The sequence below is a fragment of the Phyllostomus hastatus genome, unplaced genomic scaffold, assembly GCF_019186645.2.
Source record: "Phyllostomus hastatus isolate PE091 unplaced genomic scaffold, TTU_PhHast_1.1 phas_contig_196, whole genome shotgun sequence".
Taxonomy (NCBI): domain Eukaryota; kingdom Metazoa; phylum Chordata; class Mammalia; order Chiroptera; family Phyllostomidae; genus Phyllostomus; species Phyllostomus hastatus.
In genome coordinates this window covers 25,145,621-25,164,576 of record NW_025333709.1, presented here as the reverse complement: position 1 = coordinate 25,164,576, position 18,956 = coordinate 25,145,621, and the positions used below count along the sequence as shown (strand labels likewise).

At 44.0% G+C, this 18,956-nt stretch overlaps 1 protein-coding gene across 1 annotated transcript; it reads right to left on the bottom strand.

Annotated features, from left to right (window-relative positions):
• Nucleotides 1–1,294: 1,294 nt before the first annotated feature.
• UCHL1 (ubiquitin C-terminal hydrolase L1) lies at nucleotides 1,295–13,195 on the bottom strand. The gene is made up of 9 exons (XM_045834416.1): nucleotides 13,055–13,195; nucleotides 12,928–12,939; nucleotides 12,322–12,450; nucleotides 9,127–9,277; nucleotides 6,460–6,545; nucleotides 6,294–6,341; nucleotides 5,486–5,552; nucleotides 4,627–4,685; nucleotides 1,295–1,728 (listed from the first exon to the last, which is right to left on the bottom strand). The coding sequence occupies exons 1-9, from the start codon at nucleotides 13,085–13,087 to the stop codon at nucleotides 1,642–1,644; spliced, it is 672 nt and encodes a 223-aa protein (XP_045690372.1). The 5' UTR covers nucleotides 13,088–13,195; the 3' UTR covers nucleotides 1,295–1,641.
• Between the last annotated feature and the right edge of the window lie 5,761 nt (nucleotides 13,196–18,956).

The window sequence follows — 18,956 nt, the reverse complement described above, 5'->3', positions numbered from 1 at the left end:
GGGGCTGAAAACTCAGAGGCAGCCGAGACTGCTGTCTGGACCCCTGGCAACAAGCAGGGTGATGAAGCTCTTCTGGGAGGGTCCCAGGAAGAGCGGGGTGCACGGGGTTTCCTCCCCACTGTCCTTCACTCCCGTTAACTAGAAAGGCACTGTTACCGTACATTCAAGTATCAAATGTTGAGAACGGTTGTCATTTAATCTTTAATGCATATGTGTCTTTATCCATAAAATAGTAAGGCTTAACAAGAAATGGCAGACATTTGTTAAAATAATTTCTAGAAAGCAAGGAATTGCTGGGGAGAAAAAACTACGTTGATTGGGGTATGTCAAACGGACACAGGAAGCAACTGAAGTAATTTTCAGTGGTCAAAGCTAGAACAATTCCAGTAACAAATTGTTAGTATTGGGTTATAACTCAAAGCATAAAAATAAGTATCCATGAATTCATACTGATATAAATGATCAAACAAATAGGAGAGAAGAGACAAACCTCCCTTGTAAAACAATTGCAAATAATTTAGACACTCCACCCACAAGGAGCTAGGGCATAATTCCACTCCTTCCCCGAGTTCGGGATGCAAAGACACCCTCCTACCAGAAGGGTCTGGAAGGCGGGAGGAGTGGGAAAAGTAACCACAGGGGGAACACTTGACAACAGTCACCTCAGTCAGGTGATCGAGGTCGGTATCAAGAGCAAGAATCATGTTGACAGCATGTACCCTTTAAACGTGACAAAAATGGCACTTCAGCTGTGTGGTCTTCCTCCCCCAAAACACCGAACCCCAGCCTCATTAGGAGAAAACCATCAGGCACATCCTCGCGGAGGGGCATCCTACGAAACACCCGAGCAGCGCTCCCCACGGCTGGCACGGTCATCAGAAACACAGAAGGCCTGAGAAATGACCACAGCCCAGGGGAGCCCAGTGAGACAAAACTAAATAAAATGTGGTATCCTGGGCGAAAAGAAGGGTATCTTGTAAAAACTAAGGAAATCTGAAAAAGCTATGGGCTTTAGTCATTAGTAACATTATCAATATTTTTATTAATTATAACAAACACATCACACTAAGGTGAGATAACAAAGGGAGAAATGGATAAAGGGTCTTATGGGAGCTGTAACAGCTTCTAAATTTTCCTGTAAATCCAAGATTGTTCTAAAAGTTTTTTTAAGTATTTCAAAGTTTACAAGTAAACAATAATATAAATATATAGAAAAAAAGTCTAGCCAATACCTCTATACATTGAAATGTATTGAAGGGAATGTAAGAGAAAAAAAACAGTTTAGGCTTCTCTCTTATCAGCAGAAAAGTTTTATTACTTATAAGGACAAACAAGTCATACCACATCCAAGGCCTTACCTTACAGACACAAACCAAAGTAGCCATTTAAAGCATGAGATATTGAGGTACGAGACACACAGTGCGGGAGATGCTTCGCGGTCTGAAGCTTACACCAAACTGCTCGTCGACAGCTGAGCTCTGCTAGCGCCTGGGTGTGGCTGAGGGGGAGTACAGCTACAGAACCAAAGGGGAACAGCTGTTTTCTACAAGTACTAAAGCATTTTTAAGACTGCATTGGTAGGGACATATTTTGATGTTGAAGGAAAGAGGGGAAAAGAGCTTAGTCCCTCCCCACGGGGCATTAGGCAGCCTTGCAGAGGGCCACGGCAGAGAAGCGGACTTCCCCTTGCTCACGCTCAGTGAATTCTCGGCAGACCTTGGCGGCATCCTGAAAAGGAGGAATGGCATTAACATCCAAACGGCAACAGCTCGGAATGAGAAAGTTTCAAAGGGAAAGTACCAGCAAAGCCTATGAACACTCAAAGTTCACCCTAGTCAACTTTAAACTTCCCCTGAAACTTCAAAACCAGGGTTCAAGGCAGGAGAAGAAAATCACGTGATGAGCGAAACGAGCTTGCATCACAGATCTGACTTCAGAAGAGTTGACTCCTTTCTTACTCCCACCCAGTGCTGTTATCCCCACCTGTGCCTGGGTTTGGCAACAAAACTATACTACTTGTGGTCTTTTTCTCAAGTCAAAACTAGAAAATTGATCTCTATTCTAAAGGGGAAAGTTCTCCTAACTCAGAAATTCAGAGTGGAGACAAATTTTTTCAAAGTAAACATTTTACAAAAGAGCCTTAAAAGCTTCAATACCTGGTACTCTAGGTACAGACTAGTGATGGGTTGCTAATTTTAAGGCCCAGATTACAAAGATTGGTAACAGAAAACTGATCCCAATAGAGGCATAACTCGTTTTACTGCATTTTGCTTTACTGAGCTCTACAGATGGTGTGCGCTATGTATTTTTTTTTTTTTAGCAAACTGAAGACTCCACCAGCAGAAAGATTACGACTTGCTTTACTGTGATAACTGTTTTACCACACAGATCTGGCACCAAACCCACAATATCTCAGAGATGTGTCTATATTAGTTATTTACCAAATTCTAGGTTTTAAAAATGACTGGGGATCATAAATATCAATCCCTCTGTTCAACAGGCAAGGGGTCAAGTTGAAAGAGAGCTCCACAAACCCCATAATGTAAGTAAGATCTTTCGGAGGACAGGTACTACTCTGGCAGAACATCGGCTCCCAACGACGAGAAATCACTGCCTCGAGACTGAAAGACCCATCACGGCAGTTTCACTCCTGCTCTGAAACCACTTAGAAAATCTCCAGTGAGTCCGGATTGACAGCTACATTTGATTCTGTCCGAATGTTTAATACACTGATATTCCAGACCCTAAGGACTTCCCCACAGTGTGAAGAGTATGAAGCGTGGGCCTCGAATGCCACCTCCTGCGCAGACAACGAGCCGTTACCTAAGTCATTCAGGTTTAGAACAGTTGGGTTAAAAATACGTTATTTTCTCTCTGGCTTAAGTAAATTCTGTGTATAGTCTGAAAAACCTAAAAAAACTCCTTTAACCACATAGAGTCAGCCTCACTCAAGAATTTTCACTAATTAAGATACTGGTTTGGTTTATACTCACTTAATTTTACATGAGATTCTAATGACAGGTTTGTTTTGTTTAGAACAAAAAAGTTTTACCTTCCCCACACCTCGTAAGTTCTACTCACGTTAACAGTTGTATGGGTCCCATGTGGGGTGCATTTCACATTATCAGTATCATGTTAAATATGTTAGCCTGGGCTTCAGAGCTTTATTTGGACAGTCTTTGCCCCAAATGGGCCATGGCCAGATACTGTGCCTCTGGTCTCATTCTCTCCCTAAATAAATGCTGACTCTCTCATGCAAACTCCTCTCATCCTGCTTCTCTAGGTCCAGTTCTCTCTCCTTCTTTATCACTATCCCCATTAACTCCCATACAGCCAAGATTTAGCTTCAACTGCTCTTGGGTGCATCTATCAGCAAACTGGAGAAAGTGACCCTCCCTCCTAGAGTGGTACCGCTTGTCCCACGGTACCTCAAAGCCGTGAGGTCTGTCATGTTCCAAAGACAGGTCTGTTACAAAGAAAGGCCGTCTCGTACAGTGACTGGGAGTACAGGCTCCAGGGACTGACCGTCCAGATCTGAGCCATGGCTCTGCCGTCTAAGTCACTGACCTTGGGCATCACTTCTCCTCCTCTGTAAAATGAGAGCAAGGATACCCGTCCACAGTATCCTTCTAAGGATACTGTGAGAGCTCTGTGGAGGGGTCAGCAAATTGCAGCCCGTGGGCCACAAACAGCCCACAGCCTGTTTTGTGACTACAGTTTTGGTGAGCCACTGAATTTGCTTATCCAGTACCAGTGGGCGGCCCTGGAGCTCAAACAGCAGAACTAAGTACTTGCAATGGGGCCATAAGCCACACGAAGCTAGAGGCCTTCTGTCTGAAAAAGTTTGTCAACCTCCAGTCTACACACAGCAAGTACTGGAAAAGGTTAGCTGTTAGTACTACAAATGCAGAAGCTCTATGTTAACAGTTTTTATTTCATCCCAATTAAGCAATTTCCTTTATAAGAGAAAACTGACTGAACTGTAGAGATTCATTTTCAGGGTGAAGAGGCCTAGAGCCGTCTACCAGCTCTGGTCCAGGATGAAGAGGTTTCTGTAGTCACTTGTACCAGGACAGGGACACTGTGTTCCTGGATCTTCAAGTTCTTGTCGGGCATGTTTTGAATCTGCTTCTCTCATCCGGTAACAGGGGACCACGTGGGAAGAAACCGCTCCTGAAGCCAACTGCCTAACCAGAACCCGTAACAGGAACACACTACCTACAAAACTGACCCAAACCCAGCAGTCTGGGAGGGGTGAGCAAAGGCTCAGGTTTTGGTTCCACAAGTTACGACGGAACCTGATGAGAGGACAATGGTCACCTTAATCCCGCAAAAAGGCAAAGCAGTGGCTTTCGGGCTATTTCTAACTGTGGGCTAAAGACAGCACATGACACAGATTAGTCAGGGCTGCTCTGAAGGATCCTGTTTAAAACCACTTGCTATAAAGTAAGGTAGACAGAATTACTAAGATGATCTTTACGCCCCAAAGAACGCTATTAACCCAGATGACTGTTATTAACCGAGATGTGACTGGTACCAGCTCTACTAAAAAAGTGTTAGCACTTTGTAATAGGTAGCTTGACTAAAGACACCTGGGCCCTACTGGGGATAGAGTCTCAAACTTACCTGCAGCAGCGAGTCCTCCGCGCTGGTGCCATGGTTCACTGGAAAAGGCATTCGTCCATCTGCAACAAAGAAAGAAGCAGGTGTCAATTTTCTCTGCACATTTTTTGGCTACTGTATTTATCCAGCCTAAAGAGAAGTGCAGGGTTCTTTCAAATACCACTGCCTTTTCCACAAAGCAAGCGTAGTTATAAAGCAACAGGCTGGAAATGACACGAGGGTACAAGTAACACAATTCCACAGCCCAATCCAGCCACCGTAACTGAAGGACTTGTGCCCCATCTCTGGAAAGAGCCACAGAGCAAAAGGCAGATTCAGTCTCAGAGGTGCAGGAAGGTGGAGGCAAGAAGGGCCCCCTGAGGTTGCTCTGGCCCCTCAATGACCGCCGATTAGCTCACACACCCACAGGCAGTGTCTGGACCTGAGGCAACAGAACTTTCTCCATCAATACAAACATGGCTCTAAGAAGATGGATAATCTTTCTTGCTGCCATACACCAGTTCACAGAAATTACCCCAACGTGTGCAAATCCTTTTTACCCAAACAAGGTCATACTTAGGTACCTGTCTTTTTCTCAAAGTATTCCCTTTCTGAAAGGCTGATGCCAGTCACACCTGACCCATGGTGGTCTGGTCTCTTCACGGGTCTGTGGCTAAAGCCGCTTATTTGGCAGGCAGTTGCCCAGCAGGGGTGCTCTGGGCAGCGTAAAGGGTTAATTCCCCCCATGAGAATTCCCTGTTGCTCCAGCTTCATACACAATGATATACTGAAGTGCTATAAAGTTACATGTCGTTTCTGTAAAAAGGAATTTGGTATGGACTGATGAAACAGTATTAGATTTCAAAAATGGAATGCGACATACCAAGTTCATAGAGGTGGCCGTCCACGTTGTTAAACAGAATGAAATGGAAGTTCACTTTGTCATCTGCCTGAAGAGAGGCGAGACATTTTTTTGAAAATAAGTATTTTATGAAGCAGAACTTAATTTGCTAAACATAAATGTAATATATTATAAATAAGTATAATATGCTTGAACCAACTTGCTTTCATATTTTAAAAATTACTATAGGTAACATTTAAGGATTTCCTATCTATGAGGCTCTAACCAGGAGCCCATTAAGGCGGACAGATTTAGCCGCCAGAACTCTAGGACTTCCCTTTTACTGAGGAGGAAATGAAGGCTTAGGGAGGATAAGGATCTCATCCAAGGTCAAGACTAGAAAGTGGCAGGGCAGATTATCACTACAGAGGCAGAGTAACTGACTTAAATCTAATTTTACAGTCGACTAGAAGGCTCTGTTCAGATTAGTAGTACATACAAGCCTTCTAGAAACTGCCAGTCCATGTTTGTACATCTTACTGCCCCCAACAGTACGTGAGAACATCTGAAATGCTCAATTATTAGGTGAGGTGTTACTCTATTAGACTCATTTAGATCTCAACAAAATACTATCAGTTTGAACTTACTCCAGACTACGTCAATTAGATTTCTGACAGCCGTTTTTATAAACAGGTCTGGTCAGAGCCTTATTCCAGTAGGATTTTTTGGTGTTCCTGGCCTTGGGTGGAAAACAGCATCTGCCGCGTTCCAGTAAGAGGTTACTTCATGCATCTGAGGGAAACCCAGGTGGCACTGGGGCAGCCCGGCCCTGAACTGCGTTTGCACTCACCCGACACTGGCCTTCCTGTGCCACGGCATCATGGGCAGACTGAATGGCCTGAGACAGAGAGAGAATCGTGAGCACAAACACTTCCAGAGTTACTGAAAAAACAAAAAACAAAAAAAAACAAACAAACAAACAAAAAAAAACGATGCTCTGGAACTTTTCTTCCTACCTCATTCTTTTCGAAGCATTTTGCTCTGTCTTCAGGGGACAACTTCTCCGTTTCCGAGAGAAACTGTTTCAGAACTGACCCATCCTCTTTAACAACAACAAAAAAAAGCTCATTAGTATAGATAAAATAGTGCAAGTGAGTGCATTTACTGCTGATTTAAGCTGTCGCACAGCCAGCCATGTTCAGCAACCTGAATTTTCGCTGTGGCCTCTAAGGACGTGGATGAGTTGCACCTTCTGCACCAGCCTCTTTTCCCACCACACCCTGGGCACAGCGTTCAAGCCAGGGAGCCCTCCGTGCCTCCCATGTGCCAAGCTTTCCTGCACCAACTGCCTTCACCTCCCACGTCACGTTCATCCCTCAGACCTCTCATCGTCACCTTGTTAAAGCACGTACCCATCTGTGGTGTGTATTTGTGAGCTCTTTGGTGCCATAAAGACAGAAACTGTCTTGTCTACTGCTTTTTCTCCAGAACTTGGCAATGCACAATTAATGTGAATTGCAGACATAATATTCTAACCTAATGACAGCTCTCAACCAAGATTTGTGTTTCAGGATAGAAAATGTATGCTTGGTACCCAGTCATCCAGACAGACATCAACCTAAGGATCTTAAATAGAAATGTCACGGGCCAAATAGTCCGGCCTACAGACAGCGGACTGGCTGACAGTTGGAGTGAGTGTTCGGTCACTGCTCAGTGTGTGAAGTCTAGGAGACACTGACTACCCAGCTAAAAAGCAAAGGCACTTATAGTACAAAAGACCTCAACTTGAACTTCCAGGTCTAAGTGTAACAAAAGTAACTTTGTTAAATTGGAAGGATTCAAACTGGGAAGTGACAAGAGTCCTCTTAAGTGGATGAGGAGGGCTGTGATTCAGGCTCAGCCTTGGGGACCACCGGACCATGGTTACAAAAAAATCATAGTATCTCTGCTGACCTCAAGAACACAGGAGCCTGAATATAGTGAGACCAACTACAGAAGAAACAGAAAGGATTACATAAGCTACAATTTTCTAACATGACTCCTTCAAGTTAATTTTGGGGAATAAAAACTTCTAGAAGATCTGGATATTTATGGCCAGGCAGATAGTTCTTTGTTTGTTTTCTTAATTTCAAAAGTATACCAGTAGTAGAGTCTTGGCCACACGTCCCTTGTAAAAAAAGTATATATTTTACCATGTGTAACATGCCCCTTTTTTGTCCAAATTTTTTTGGGAAAAATAAGGATAAGCATTACACATGGGTAGTACCTGAAATACCTTGTTACCTGTTCTTAGGTTTTGTGATTATTTGTTCCATAAAATTTCTTGTACCATAGTATGTTAAAAAATAAATGCCAAAATTCCTTAAACAAATATCTAAATATAAATAAATAAAACACTGAATTAAAAAATTAAAACAAAAGATTTTTTCCTGAAAGTTTGGACCCAAAACATGAGTGCACATTCTACATGGCAAAACACAGTATTTTCACTACAAGCAACAGTGTGGATGGACTGTTAGTTGAAATTATTCAGTTCGCAGCCACCTCATCTACTGTCTGAATCAGATTACTGCTGTTGCTTTTCGTGAAACACGTTCTACTGGACCACAGCCACACCCTCTGGTTTGCACTGTGTCTATGGTGCTTTTGCACTACAAGGGCAGAGACCCTATGGCCCTCAGGCCTGGAAGATTTTACCCCCCTGGCCTTTTAAGAGTCTGCTGACCCCCTTGGCCTAGATCAGACATAATGGCAATGTATTTAACGTTATTTTAGTGCTGCTAATTAAGCCCTGGACAAGCTTTGGGGCTAAGACTCACTCATTTCTTCTACATCCTCCACAGCATCCACTAAAGGTAGGCCAAGGCTCTGACCTGACTTTGTTCAAAGCGGAATCCTTTCAAGGTTCCACCCGGCTGCTAGGCCTCTCTGCAGGAACTTCCACAACTCTGTGCCCAGCTGCTCTAAGTGGTCTCCTGATGCTTATGAGACACAGAGCCACTAAAGACAAGTTCCAACTGTTGACATCTTACAGCTTAACATCATCTCTAATTCTTCAGAATCACTGAGAATTGGACACGTGAGAATCACGACAATAATCAGCACCAAGTGTTCTTTATCCTTCACCTGAGACCCATCTAAGCTATCTACAAATGCTGAGCATATACAGAGCTGCAGTGCAAAACTCTACCACTCCCGCTCCTGGCTGATGTGGCTCAATGGGTTGAGCACTGGCCTATGAACCAAAAGGTCGCGGGTTCAATTCCCAGTCAGGGCATATGCCAGGTTGCAGGCCAGCTCCCTTGTAGAGGACATGCAAGAGGCAACTAATCGATGTTTCCCTCCCACATCAACATTTCTCTTCTTTCTCCCTCCCTTCCCCTCTCTAAAAATAAATAAAATCTTTAGAGGAAAAAAAAAACTTATCACTCCCTCTTCCTCTCTGGTTCGAAGAAGCCAAATCATGCTTTTTAGAAAGTAAGTCTCCCTCCCTCAAAAGAGAGAAACAAGAATTCACTCCCTGATTACATCTAGATAAGTTGGTTTCAAAAATTTTGAAGGCAATGACTTTGCTGAGTAGACCACTGCGGGGGCGGGAGACCGGGGAGCATGGGTTTGGAATAAAGAGCGATGGTTAATTCGAGGTCAACCAGAGGATCAGTGGCCTCAAAACACACACTTACCAAACTCCAGTTTGTCCTGATTATTGGCCACTGCGTGGATGAGCCCGATGGTGCCGCAGGAGTTCCCGATGGTCTGCTTCATGAAGTACACCTTCGGGCTGACTTCTTGTCCCTTCAGCTCTTCAATCTGCTTTTTCCTGAAGTTCTCATGCTGTGAGTATAAAAACCATGTGAGTATCTCAAAGTGGAAATGCAAAGAACAGACGGCAGCACAGTAATTTCTACCACCTAAATGGAAACACGAGTAGGATGTGTGACCAGCAGCCTCAGTTCTAGATACTGGACAGTGCCCAGGGAATGGCCTGTCTGGCTCCCACGCCCACGCCAGCCCATGGGGTTCTGAGAGACTCCACCCGGATGCTGCAGTGCAGTAATGGCCCTGGATGTTGCCCAAGGCTTTGTCTAGACACCACTGCAGCCTTTTAGCTGGAAATGCATGGTGTCACAAAGTCAAAAAAAAAATTAGACAAGTTTATTACATAACCTAAGGATCTCAAACAGAAATTGTAAGGAACCAAAGAATTTTCTTTCTTTAGCATGAACAATGACTGTTTCACACAGGTATGATCCCGATCAAGCTTTGGTTAAAAATTCCACCCAGTTTATAGCTCACTATTCTTTAGCATTGTACCTCTATGCTACCCAGGTATACTTCTCTTAAAAAAAACAAAACAAGCCTTCACTGTTGAAAGGTGCAATTTAAAGAAAGTTATGATGCTCTCCCCCTTTTTTATGAAGAAAAGACAACCAGTCTAGGGTGCTGGCTTGGCTGTGATTTCACAAAAACTCCTCATCCTGTGAGAGGAAGATGCGACACTTGCCGACTACAGGTTGAGGCCAGATTAGCCATGGGAGGTGGGGAGGAGGGTACAGACTAGTAAACAAATGCAGCTAGAGGCAGTTTTGCTCAAAGCATCCACTAGCTCTTTGTGCAGTCATTCAGTGGGCCTGTCTGAACCTTTCACTAGCACGTTTTAAAGACCCTGCAGGTATAACTCCTCAGTTAGAAGCAGAGTACTAATGCCACAGAAACACTATTATCCATAAAGCAGTAGAAGTCAGACAGAAAGAACACCAGAAACATATTTCCAATTCTAGTAGCTTTCCATTACTGCACATGGAATTGAAGTTTAGGTCTTGTCTGTGGCCTCCTCAGAGGAATCCAATCTCTTGTCCCACAAGATCAACTTAAACTCCAACTAGTAGGAAATTCTAGCATCATGTACCTTCCTACCAGACACTTAAATTCAGTTACTCAGGGACTATCAAGGCTTCTCACTTTTCTAGGTTAGCTGAAATGTTTTAAATGGAATAGCACCATCCTTTAGGATTATTTGAGCTCTTGCATGCAGACACTTATGTAAATACTTCGTTATCACTTAAAACTAATGTTTTAAACATGGCCCATTTAGGATTTTGTAATAGTCTCTTAGACAAAATTAAATGCTTTCTAAATTAACATTAGTTTGGAAGTCCACCTACAAACCTCGACTCTTTTGCATCGCTGTCAGCGTTTGGCCCAGTGGGTGTTTTGTGTCACAGAATAGGCGCTCCAATCAATCTGACAGGCTGAACTGGAGCTAAAGGACTAGTTAAGTACTGAGCTCTTTCAAACAAATAGTCAAAGCAGAACGTTCTCTAACAAAACCACTTCATCCGGCAAAAGAACAGTGGGCTTTTGAAAGACAAGCACGCTGCACCACTGCCTCCCAGAGGCCTTGCTGCTGAGAGTGGCTCAAAACCTCCGAGTCATCATGGTTCCTCTGATGAGAAAGCCCTGTGAGGGACTCAGAGGCAAGAGGAGATTGCGTTTCACCTGCTCAACAGGAAAGTTTAATTTGACTTGCAATTTTTGGCAGTTCAGCTTAGCTTTAGCAATGAAAAACAAAATAAACAAAGACCCCCATGTCCCTGGGATTATCCTAATAGCTTTAAAATGGAACACCTGGAACTGCCCATAGGGCAGGGGTGTCAAACTCATTTTCACTGGGGGCCACATCAGTCCTGAGGTTGCCTTCAAAGGGCTGAATGTAATTTTAGGGCTGTGTAAGTGTAACGACTCCTTAACTAGGGGCAAGGAGCTTCACGCTGCCGCCATGTAGAAGCAAGGTGCCAGGCCAGATAAAAGAAGGTGGAGAGCTGGATTCAGCCCAGGAGCCTTGTGTTTGCCACCTGGGCCCACAGGGCTTAATTTACACTGAGGATGCTTCCAGAACACCACGCGGCCTTAGGATGGTGCTTCAGTTAAGCCCACTCTGAAATGATGCCTCAAATGCTAATGCCTCAAGTTTTGCCAAAGGAAATTTTCAACCACTCCCTAACCAGGGGTCAAGAGACAGCCAGAGGAGCTAGACAATCCCACGCTAATTAGGGGAATTCCAGACACCTCAAGACAACTATTATCCCAGCTACCTTTTTTTATATCTGATGCTCAGTCTTTGAGATATATACATCCACACACACTAGGAGGAGAAAGATCATCTAAAAGGAAATGAAAAGCTGTTTCCAAGATTACTTTCGTGCCCTCCTATATCATTTACCTACAAGCACAGAGAGGAAAGAGGACGAGAGGTGGAAGGAGGTTTCCACACAGAAAACATACACAAATGATTAAGCTTTTTTTTTAAAAAAAGCACATAGGTGAGGCTAAAATCCAAGTGTGCCTGTTGTAGGGAGTGGAGGAGTGGAAAGAATTCCGGGTCCACTGGAGACTTAGGCAGTGGAGGTACAGAACTAAAGAACCTATTGTTTTCTTGTGATATAGGCAAGCCCATCCCCCTCCAGTTAACAGCAAGGTGGGAGTCTGAGAACCAAGCAACTGGCAGGTGACGGCCCTTAAGGGGAAACAACCACCCATGCCTTGGCACAGAAGGCTCAGAAAAGCCTAGGTTCAAGGGAACTTATGAGTGAACCATTTCCCTGGATAATTGGGACGATGGAACGGAGATCCTACTTCCTTTCCAAATTTGAGGCAATGCAGGATGGATGATCAAGAAAGCAGTAAGTTCTATTACAACATGGGCTCCAATGAATAGGTACCAAGAAAGAATGGACTCCTCCCTCCACCCCCACAGCAAGAGGGCAGTGTTGCCCGGTTTGCGCGGATACGCCACGTGGGAAGAAGAACCAGGATTCTATACTGTCCTCAATGCCTCATTTTGGTTTGGGAGCGGAGCTCCGGATCCCACGTCCTACCTGGGCGGTGAGTGGAAACAGCAGCAGCAGCGCGCAGGCCGGCGCAGGCACCGAGCTCAGAGCCTCCTCCTCCAGCCCCAGCACGTCCACGAAGCGCCACTGGCCGGCAACCCCCAGCCGGGCCAGCACCTGCGGAGAGAAGACAAGGCGGCCAGGCTCCAGGAGACAGGCAAGTGGTGGGCACGTGCCGGAGGGCGGGGCATACTCTGCACTCCCTACGCGCCCCGCTAAGCCTGGGAGGAGCCCCCATTTGAGCCTAGGAGTCTCCGCCCCGTTCCCCACCTCTCCAGCGCAATGACACAGCACAAAGCGAGGTCCACACGTGGCTCCCGCGAAGCCCGGGCACCGGAGTCCTGCGGCCCGCGCCACGCCCTCGGGAGCTCCACGGGGCGCTCAACTCTGGGCGTAGCCTCCTCCTCCACCAGCATCCCACCCCCGCCCCGGTGCTGGGGGCAGAAGAAGAGCGTCCCGACCGCGCCCCAGCCCCCGCTCCCCTGGAGCTTGCAAGGCGCCGTTAAATCCCTGTGAAACCGCCGGAGCAGGTGGGCGCCTCCGGCACGGCGCCCCCGGGGGGATGGGACTGGAGCAGTACGAGACGCCACTCACTTTATTCAGCATCTGAAAGACAAATGCAAAGAAAAATACAAAAATAAAACCAGTGAGCAATACGGCTACCTGGCGTGGGCTGACCCTCTGTCCAGTGGTCCCCGGCCACTGTGCACCTGATGCTCACCTCGGGGTTAATCTCCATGGGTTTGAGCTGCATCTTCCCCAACCGCAGGTGAAATCACTACCCAAAGAAGAGGAAAAACAGCAAACGGAGCCGCCCAGGCTGTAGCTATAAAGCGCCGGCCTGACGCACTGTGGGTGCCTGCGCAGGGGGATCGGGGCAAAACCAACGAGGGGGAAACAGCAAAATGGGAGCGAACTCCCCTATGCGCATCGTGGAGTGGTACGGCCGGGCCCCCAAACCTTGCAGTCTCACTTGCTGGTGAGATAATCCGCTGGTTGTTGGAGATGGGTTTGTTGGTGGGTGTTCCTTTGAGTGTGTGAAGCAGTCCTTTTAATGGAGTCTAATTTTTTGCGAAGTTTCTGGAAACTCTTTCTTTCTGCCCTCCCAATTACCCGAAATCGCAGGGTTTCTGAAGCGTTGAGAAGAGGCCCCAATTCAACAGGTATATGTTTAATGTAAATATGTCTCCCAAATCTCAAGCAGTTTGCATTTACCTTAGACATTTCATCCTCCATGTTAAATCAGAGCAGAAGCCAGATTCGTCTTTTAATTGACTGACTAGAATAAAACACAGTCTGATATAACAGACATTGCATTAGTAATGCTGATGTAATGTGACTCCCTGGGAAGAATTGGTTGGTTCTGTGGAAGCTGTAGAAACCTGGAGGATGTGAGCGTAATATAGCACACAGAGACAGGAGGTAGGAGACTTCAGGAAACAGATCCAGGGAAAAAGTAGGTATGATTTCGAGATGAAAGGATGTAAAAAGAGAAACATTTGTTAAAGGACGGAGACTTTGAAAAATTAAATTCTGAGTTCAAAATAAAATACAGTGAGCAAGAAAAGGAATGGCAACTGAAGAAATCACTGTTCTCTAGTGATCTCAGGTGTGGTTTGTTCTTCCTATCCACGTATTAAAAAGATGGAGAGAAAAAGCATATGCTGAAGGATGAGTAAAAAGAGGGACAAACATCTAAGAACTATGCCGGGAAAGCAAAACCTCAGAATGAAGTGGGGTTTGCAGGAATACTGAAGAAGCAAGAAGATTGGGCATTTTTTAAAACATGTTTATAACAAAGTGATGATGGTGAAAGAGCAGACCTGTTTAATTCATAGATGACAGCGAGAAGGGAGGGAATCTATGTTATTGGCGTTACCACTTCTACAGATCTTTTGCATGTCATCTCATTTAATCCTTAGGGTATGCAATTAAGAAACTCTTAACAGTGCAATTTTACAGATTAGAATCCAAGGCTTAAAGAGGTGCTTTGCTTACCGTCACAACAGAAAAGTGAGACAGAAGTAAACTATGAAATTGGGCTCTAGGAGCGCATTCTCTACCCAAGATTTCACTGCACTCCATTTCTGTCTTCTTCCCATTTTAATCCATCAGAAAAATGGCCTTCACACAGTAAGTAAGAGGGGAAAAATGCAAAGAATTTAATGAATGGATTTATGATATGTAAATTATGTTCTAATAAAGTTCTTTTAAAAGAAAAAGACTGTGACTTAAAAGTCAAGACAGATGAATAGGTCGTACAAGAACACCTGGCTATGTTGAATGAGTTCTTGCCTTCAAACAGAGACAAATTATATCCCAATTCACTTCATTTATTCAACCAAATACTGATTAAGCACATACTACGTGATAGGCACAGAGCATGGAATTGGGGATACAAAGGCGTACCCAGTAAATAAACACGGAAACCTCCCTCTCAAAGATTTTATCAGTAGAGAGAGTGGTGTCAAGGAGAGTAGAGCTCAGGAGCACCTAACCTAGTGCAGGCAACCAGTAAGGCCCCCAAAAGTGAGTGACATTTAGGATAAGGGCTAATGGACAGGTAGATGGTTATTACCAAAGTAAATAGTAAAAGTGGTAGTGAAAACACTATGAGAAATCTTTTTAAAGGCATTCAATTATTCACTCAAATGCCTAAATCAAGTGTCTACTATGTGCCAAGAAGCATGAGATGAAACAATAAATGAAACAATTAAGCAATCACCTTGCCTGTTTACAAGGTGATGGCAGAAACAGAACATGAACAAACCTGATACTGATCTTCAAAAGGGGAAGGGAGACTTTGCTGAAACTACAGGCCAGGAGCTTTTATATCAATCATTAGCCAAATTCTAGGACTCATAATTTGTGAACCGCTAAAAAAAAATAGAATAGTTGCATTTAGAACGTGGTATGTCAGCCAGTATTTACCGCTTTTTCTTTAGAGGTTACTAGCTAGATAGACAGGCAGAACCCTTCTCATTATATTCTTCCTGGTGCCTGGGTTGGTGCCAATTGACATTATAGGTAAGTGGTCTTTCAGCTTTAAATGATTTAATTATTCAGTCTTAAAAACAGTGCTGCTGGACAGAGTAATCTCAACCTGCAGCCACCTAGCTGTGGTTTTCACCCTGCCTGGTGCAGTTTTATTAGAGCAGAGAGGTAGAGTGTGCATGCGTGCAAGTGAGAGGAAGCCATCTAAATTATGCTTTAGAAAAATGAGTTCAGAATAACACAATGAAGCAAAATAGAGATTTTGGTAATGGTTGTATGCTTTTATGAATATACCAAAAAAAACCTTTTAAGTGGGTGAATATATCTCAATAAAGTGGATAAAAAGCCAATAGAGATTGAAACTCTGCATGTCAATTATCATAGTATAGTTACTCTTCATATTCACCTTTTCATGATTTTATGGTTATATTAGTAATATTTATATTATTTTGTATGTAGTATATATTATAATGTAATAAAGTGGATTATATAATATGAATATAAAAATATCAAATAAGCAAGTTACAACATTATGATTATAACCATTTAAAAATGAATACGTGGGCAGTTGAACTGCTTCCACATCTTAGTGATTGTAATAATGCTGCAGTGAACATAAGGGTGCTTGTGTTCTTTTGAACTAATGTTTCAGGTTTCTTCTGATAAATACCCAGAAATGGAAGAAGGCAGTTCCATTTTTAATTTTTTGAGGGTTAGGATAGTCATAGGGAAGCATCAGTAGATGAATGGATAAAACGACTATGGGGCATTGACACAATGGAATATACTTGGCTATAAAAAGAAAAAAGAAAATTCTACCCCTTGCAACAGCATAGATGGACCTGGAGAACATTATGCTAAGTGAAATAAGCCAGTCAAAGAATGACAAATACTGTATGATTTCACTTATATGTGGAATTTACTGAACATTCTAAACTAACAGCAAAACAGAGAGAGACCCAGAGATAGAGAGCAGGTTGACAGCTTTGGGGCAAGGGTAGGGAGTGGAGGGATCCAGCAAAAAGGAAAAAGGACTCATGGACACAGACAACAGTGTGGTGATTGCTGGGGAGAGGGGGTATAAGGGGGATAAACAATAATGGAAAAAATACAATAAAAATTTTTTAATGAACCTGGCTGGTGTAGCTCAGTGGATTGAGTGCGGGCTGTGAACCAAAATGTCACAGGTTCAATTCCCAGTCAGGGTACATGTCTGGGTTGCGGGCCATGACCCCCAGCAACCCCACATTGATGTTTCTCACTCTCTCTCTCTCCCTCCCTTCCCTCTCTAAAAAATAAAATAAAATAAAATCTTTAAAAAATGGTTTTTAATGAATACCTAAAGAACAATGGAAGAACCTTTTAAAAAAATCAATTAAACATTTAAGGTAAACATGGAGCAGAGCTGTCACAGGTGGTGAAACAAAATCAGTGAGTTGTCCTTCATAAATAAAGATACCATTTCTGATTCACCAGCAGTAGATTTTTTACAAGTATGATTTTTCTAGTAAAAGTGAAGATTTAGGATGGATATTTTAGAAAATACCTTCTTATCATTCTGATGACTAATGAGACAGAGCTTCAAATGTCCTTGGCAGGTCAGTCCCACAGTGTTATTGGGAGTCAGTCCTGAAAGCCCATCTCCAAGGCTAGTCCTCCAGCCCTTCCACTGGTTTGGTGAGCACCTAATTCCATGTATTAAGTCCCTTTCTACTTAAACTACCCAACCAGCTGTGGGCTCCTCGATTAGTACTGCGTGCGCGCCTGCAGTGATGCATGAGGCCCTGCCACAGCATCCCTCAGTTCCTATTCCTGTGCGGTTGTAACAGTGGAAGTCAGAGGGCTCTGGTGAACCCAGACCAGCACCAGTGGTGTGAACGTAGGCAGATTAATAAGCCTCACTCTCTATCAGTTTTCTCAACATGAAAAGAAGGATTTCATGAACTCTGTGATTTCTCCCAATTCTGGCATATTCAAGGACCTACCTTGAACAGCAGAAAATAAAAGATGTATGGATGAAACCATATAAGCGTTTCAGTTAAGTCTACTTTTATCTCTAATTCCTTAATTTTAGCCATCAAGTTTTTTTAATGTCACCAGGATATAATAAACAAGATTTATCAGTTTAAGTTTGTTTCTGAAGGTGCTTTAGAGATATTGGTTACATATTTTCTTTTACTAGGAGACTGGTGTATAAGGAATATGATAAGCAGGAAAAAAATTAAGTCTATAAATATACCAGGAAGAAATGCTTTCTTGAGAACACTGCTGAGTTCTAACCAAGCATTTTTTTTTCAGAATCTTTAGAGTGAATAAATCAATATATAGATGTTGAGTGTCCTGGCCTTACCTGGACATTTAGCTTCAATAGCCTAAGAATATGAAACAATTGCTTTTAAAAATTCTGAACAAGTTAAATTAGGGAGAAAAAACCCTCGACCCATAAATCCACTACCCTAAGAAATTTACTGTTTCATTTCTTCACATATGCCTTCTATGTGTATAGCAAATTCAGTTGGGTTCCCAACCAAAAGGTATCCTCCCTCGCCCGCCCGGCTGCCCACTGTTGTAGCCCCAGCTCAACACTGCTTTCTCTGATCCCAGCTCAAATCCACTTTCTTTTGGGAGCGAAGGGGTCGAGGAGGCGGAAGGGGGTTTGTGCTCGGAGATCTGTTTTGCCTCTTGTGAGACCAACAGTATTTCAATAATGTGCCCCGAGCAGTGAGTTAGCGCAGTGAGTTAGTGCACCGTCAGTGGGAGAGCCCTGAGGCCAGCCATGTTGCCAGACACAGGTGTTGTGTTTGTTTGTTCTTACCAGCTCCCCCTCACCGGCAGCCCTCACTGCTCAAAATCTGCGCTTTTGTGAAAACTGACGGGCACTCAGCCTCACGCCCACCTCAGTGAGGGGGCTCGGACCACTTCAGGAGAGTGGGAAGCTCTTTGTCCCTGAAGGAGGAAAAATACAAAGAAATCCACATTGCATCGCAAAAAGGACAAATTAAAGAAATATATAGTATCTCTAAAAGGAAAAAAAGTGCTTTAAAGATCCTGGTTAAAATGTATGTGTGATTTTTTCAGGCCAGACCGTAGGCAGTTACGCAAGGCTTTACCTGGCAGACATCCTGGGGGAAAGGGGCACACCCAGGCATTGCAGCCTCCCAGGGGAGTTGCAGTCAAGGACTCGGGCCTCTCTGGCCAGTCACGCTCTTCTGCATATTTGCATGCCCAGTCCAAGAGCCTTTGTTTCTAGGTCTCTTTATCTGAGCCTCAGGGCAGAGGTCTTCTTCAGCTGCCCCAGCTGAGGCCTCCTTATGGGGAGCAGAGGGGGAAATCTCCAAGGCACTTTTACTCAGGTTACTAGCCCAGTACTTTTCCACTTCTAGCCCTATCCCCTCACACTCACCCTGACCCCAGTGCCCATAACACTATTGAACTCTTTTGTTCCTGGACTCTCTCAACAGCGAGATGCCTTCCCCACCCTCCACATCTACCTGATCCACGTGACCTTGATCAGTGCATCATTGGGGGAGGGGGGCGGTGGATGTGGGGAATGAAACAGGAGTAGCCTGCATTTTCTCCTGTTTAGCCTCCAGCTTGTACCATAGCATTCAGTGATTAAGGGCTTAGCT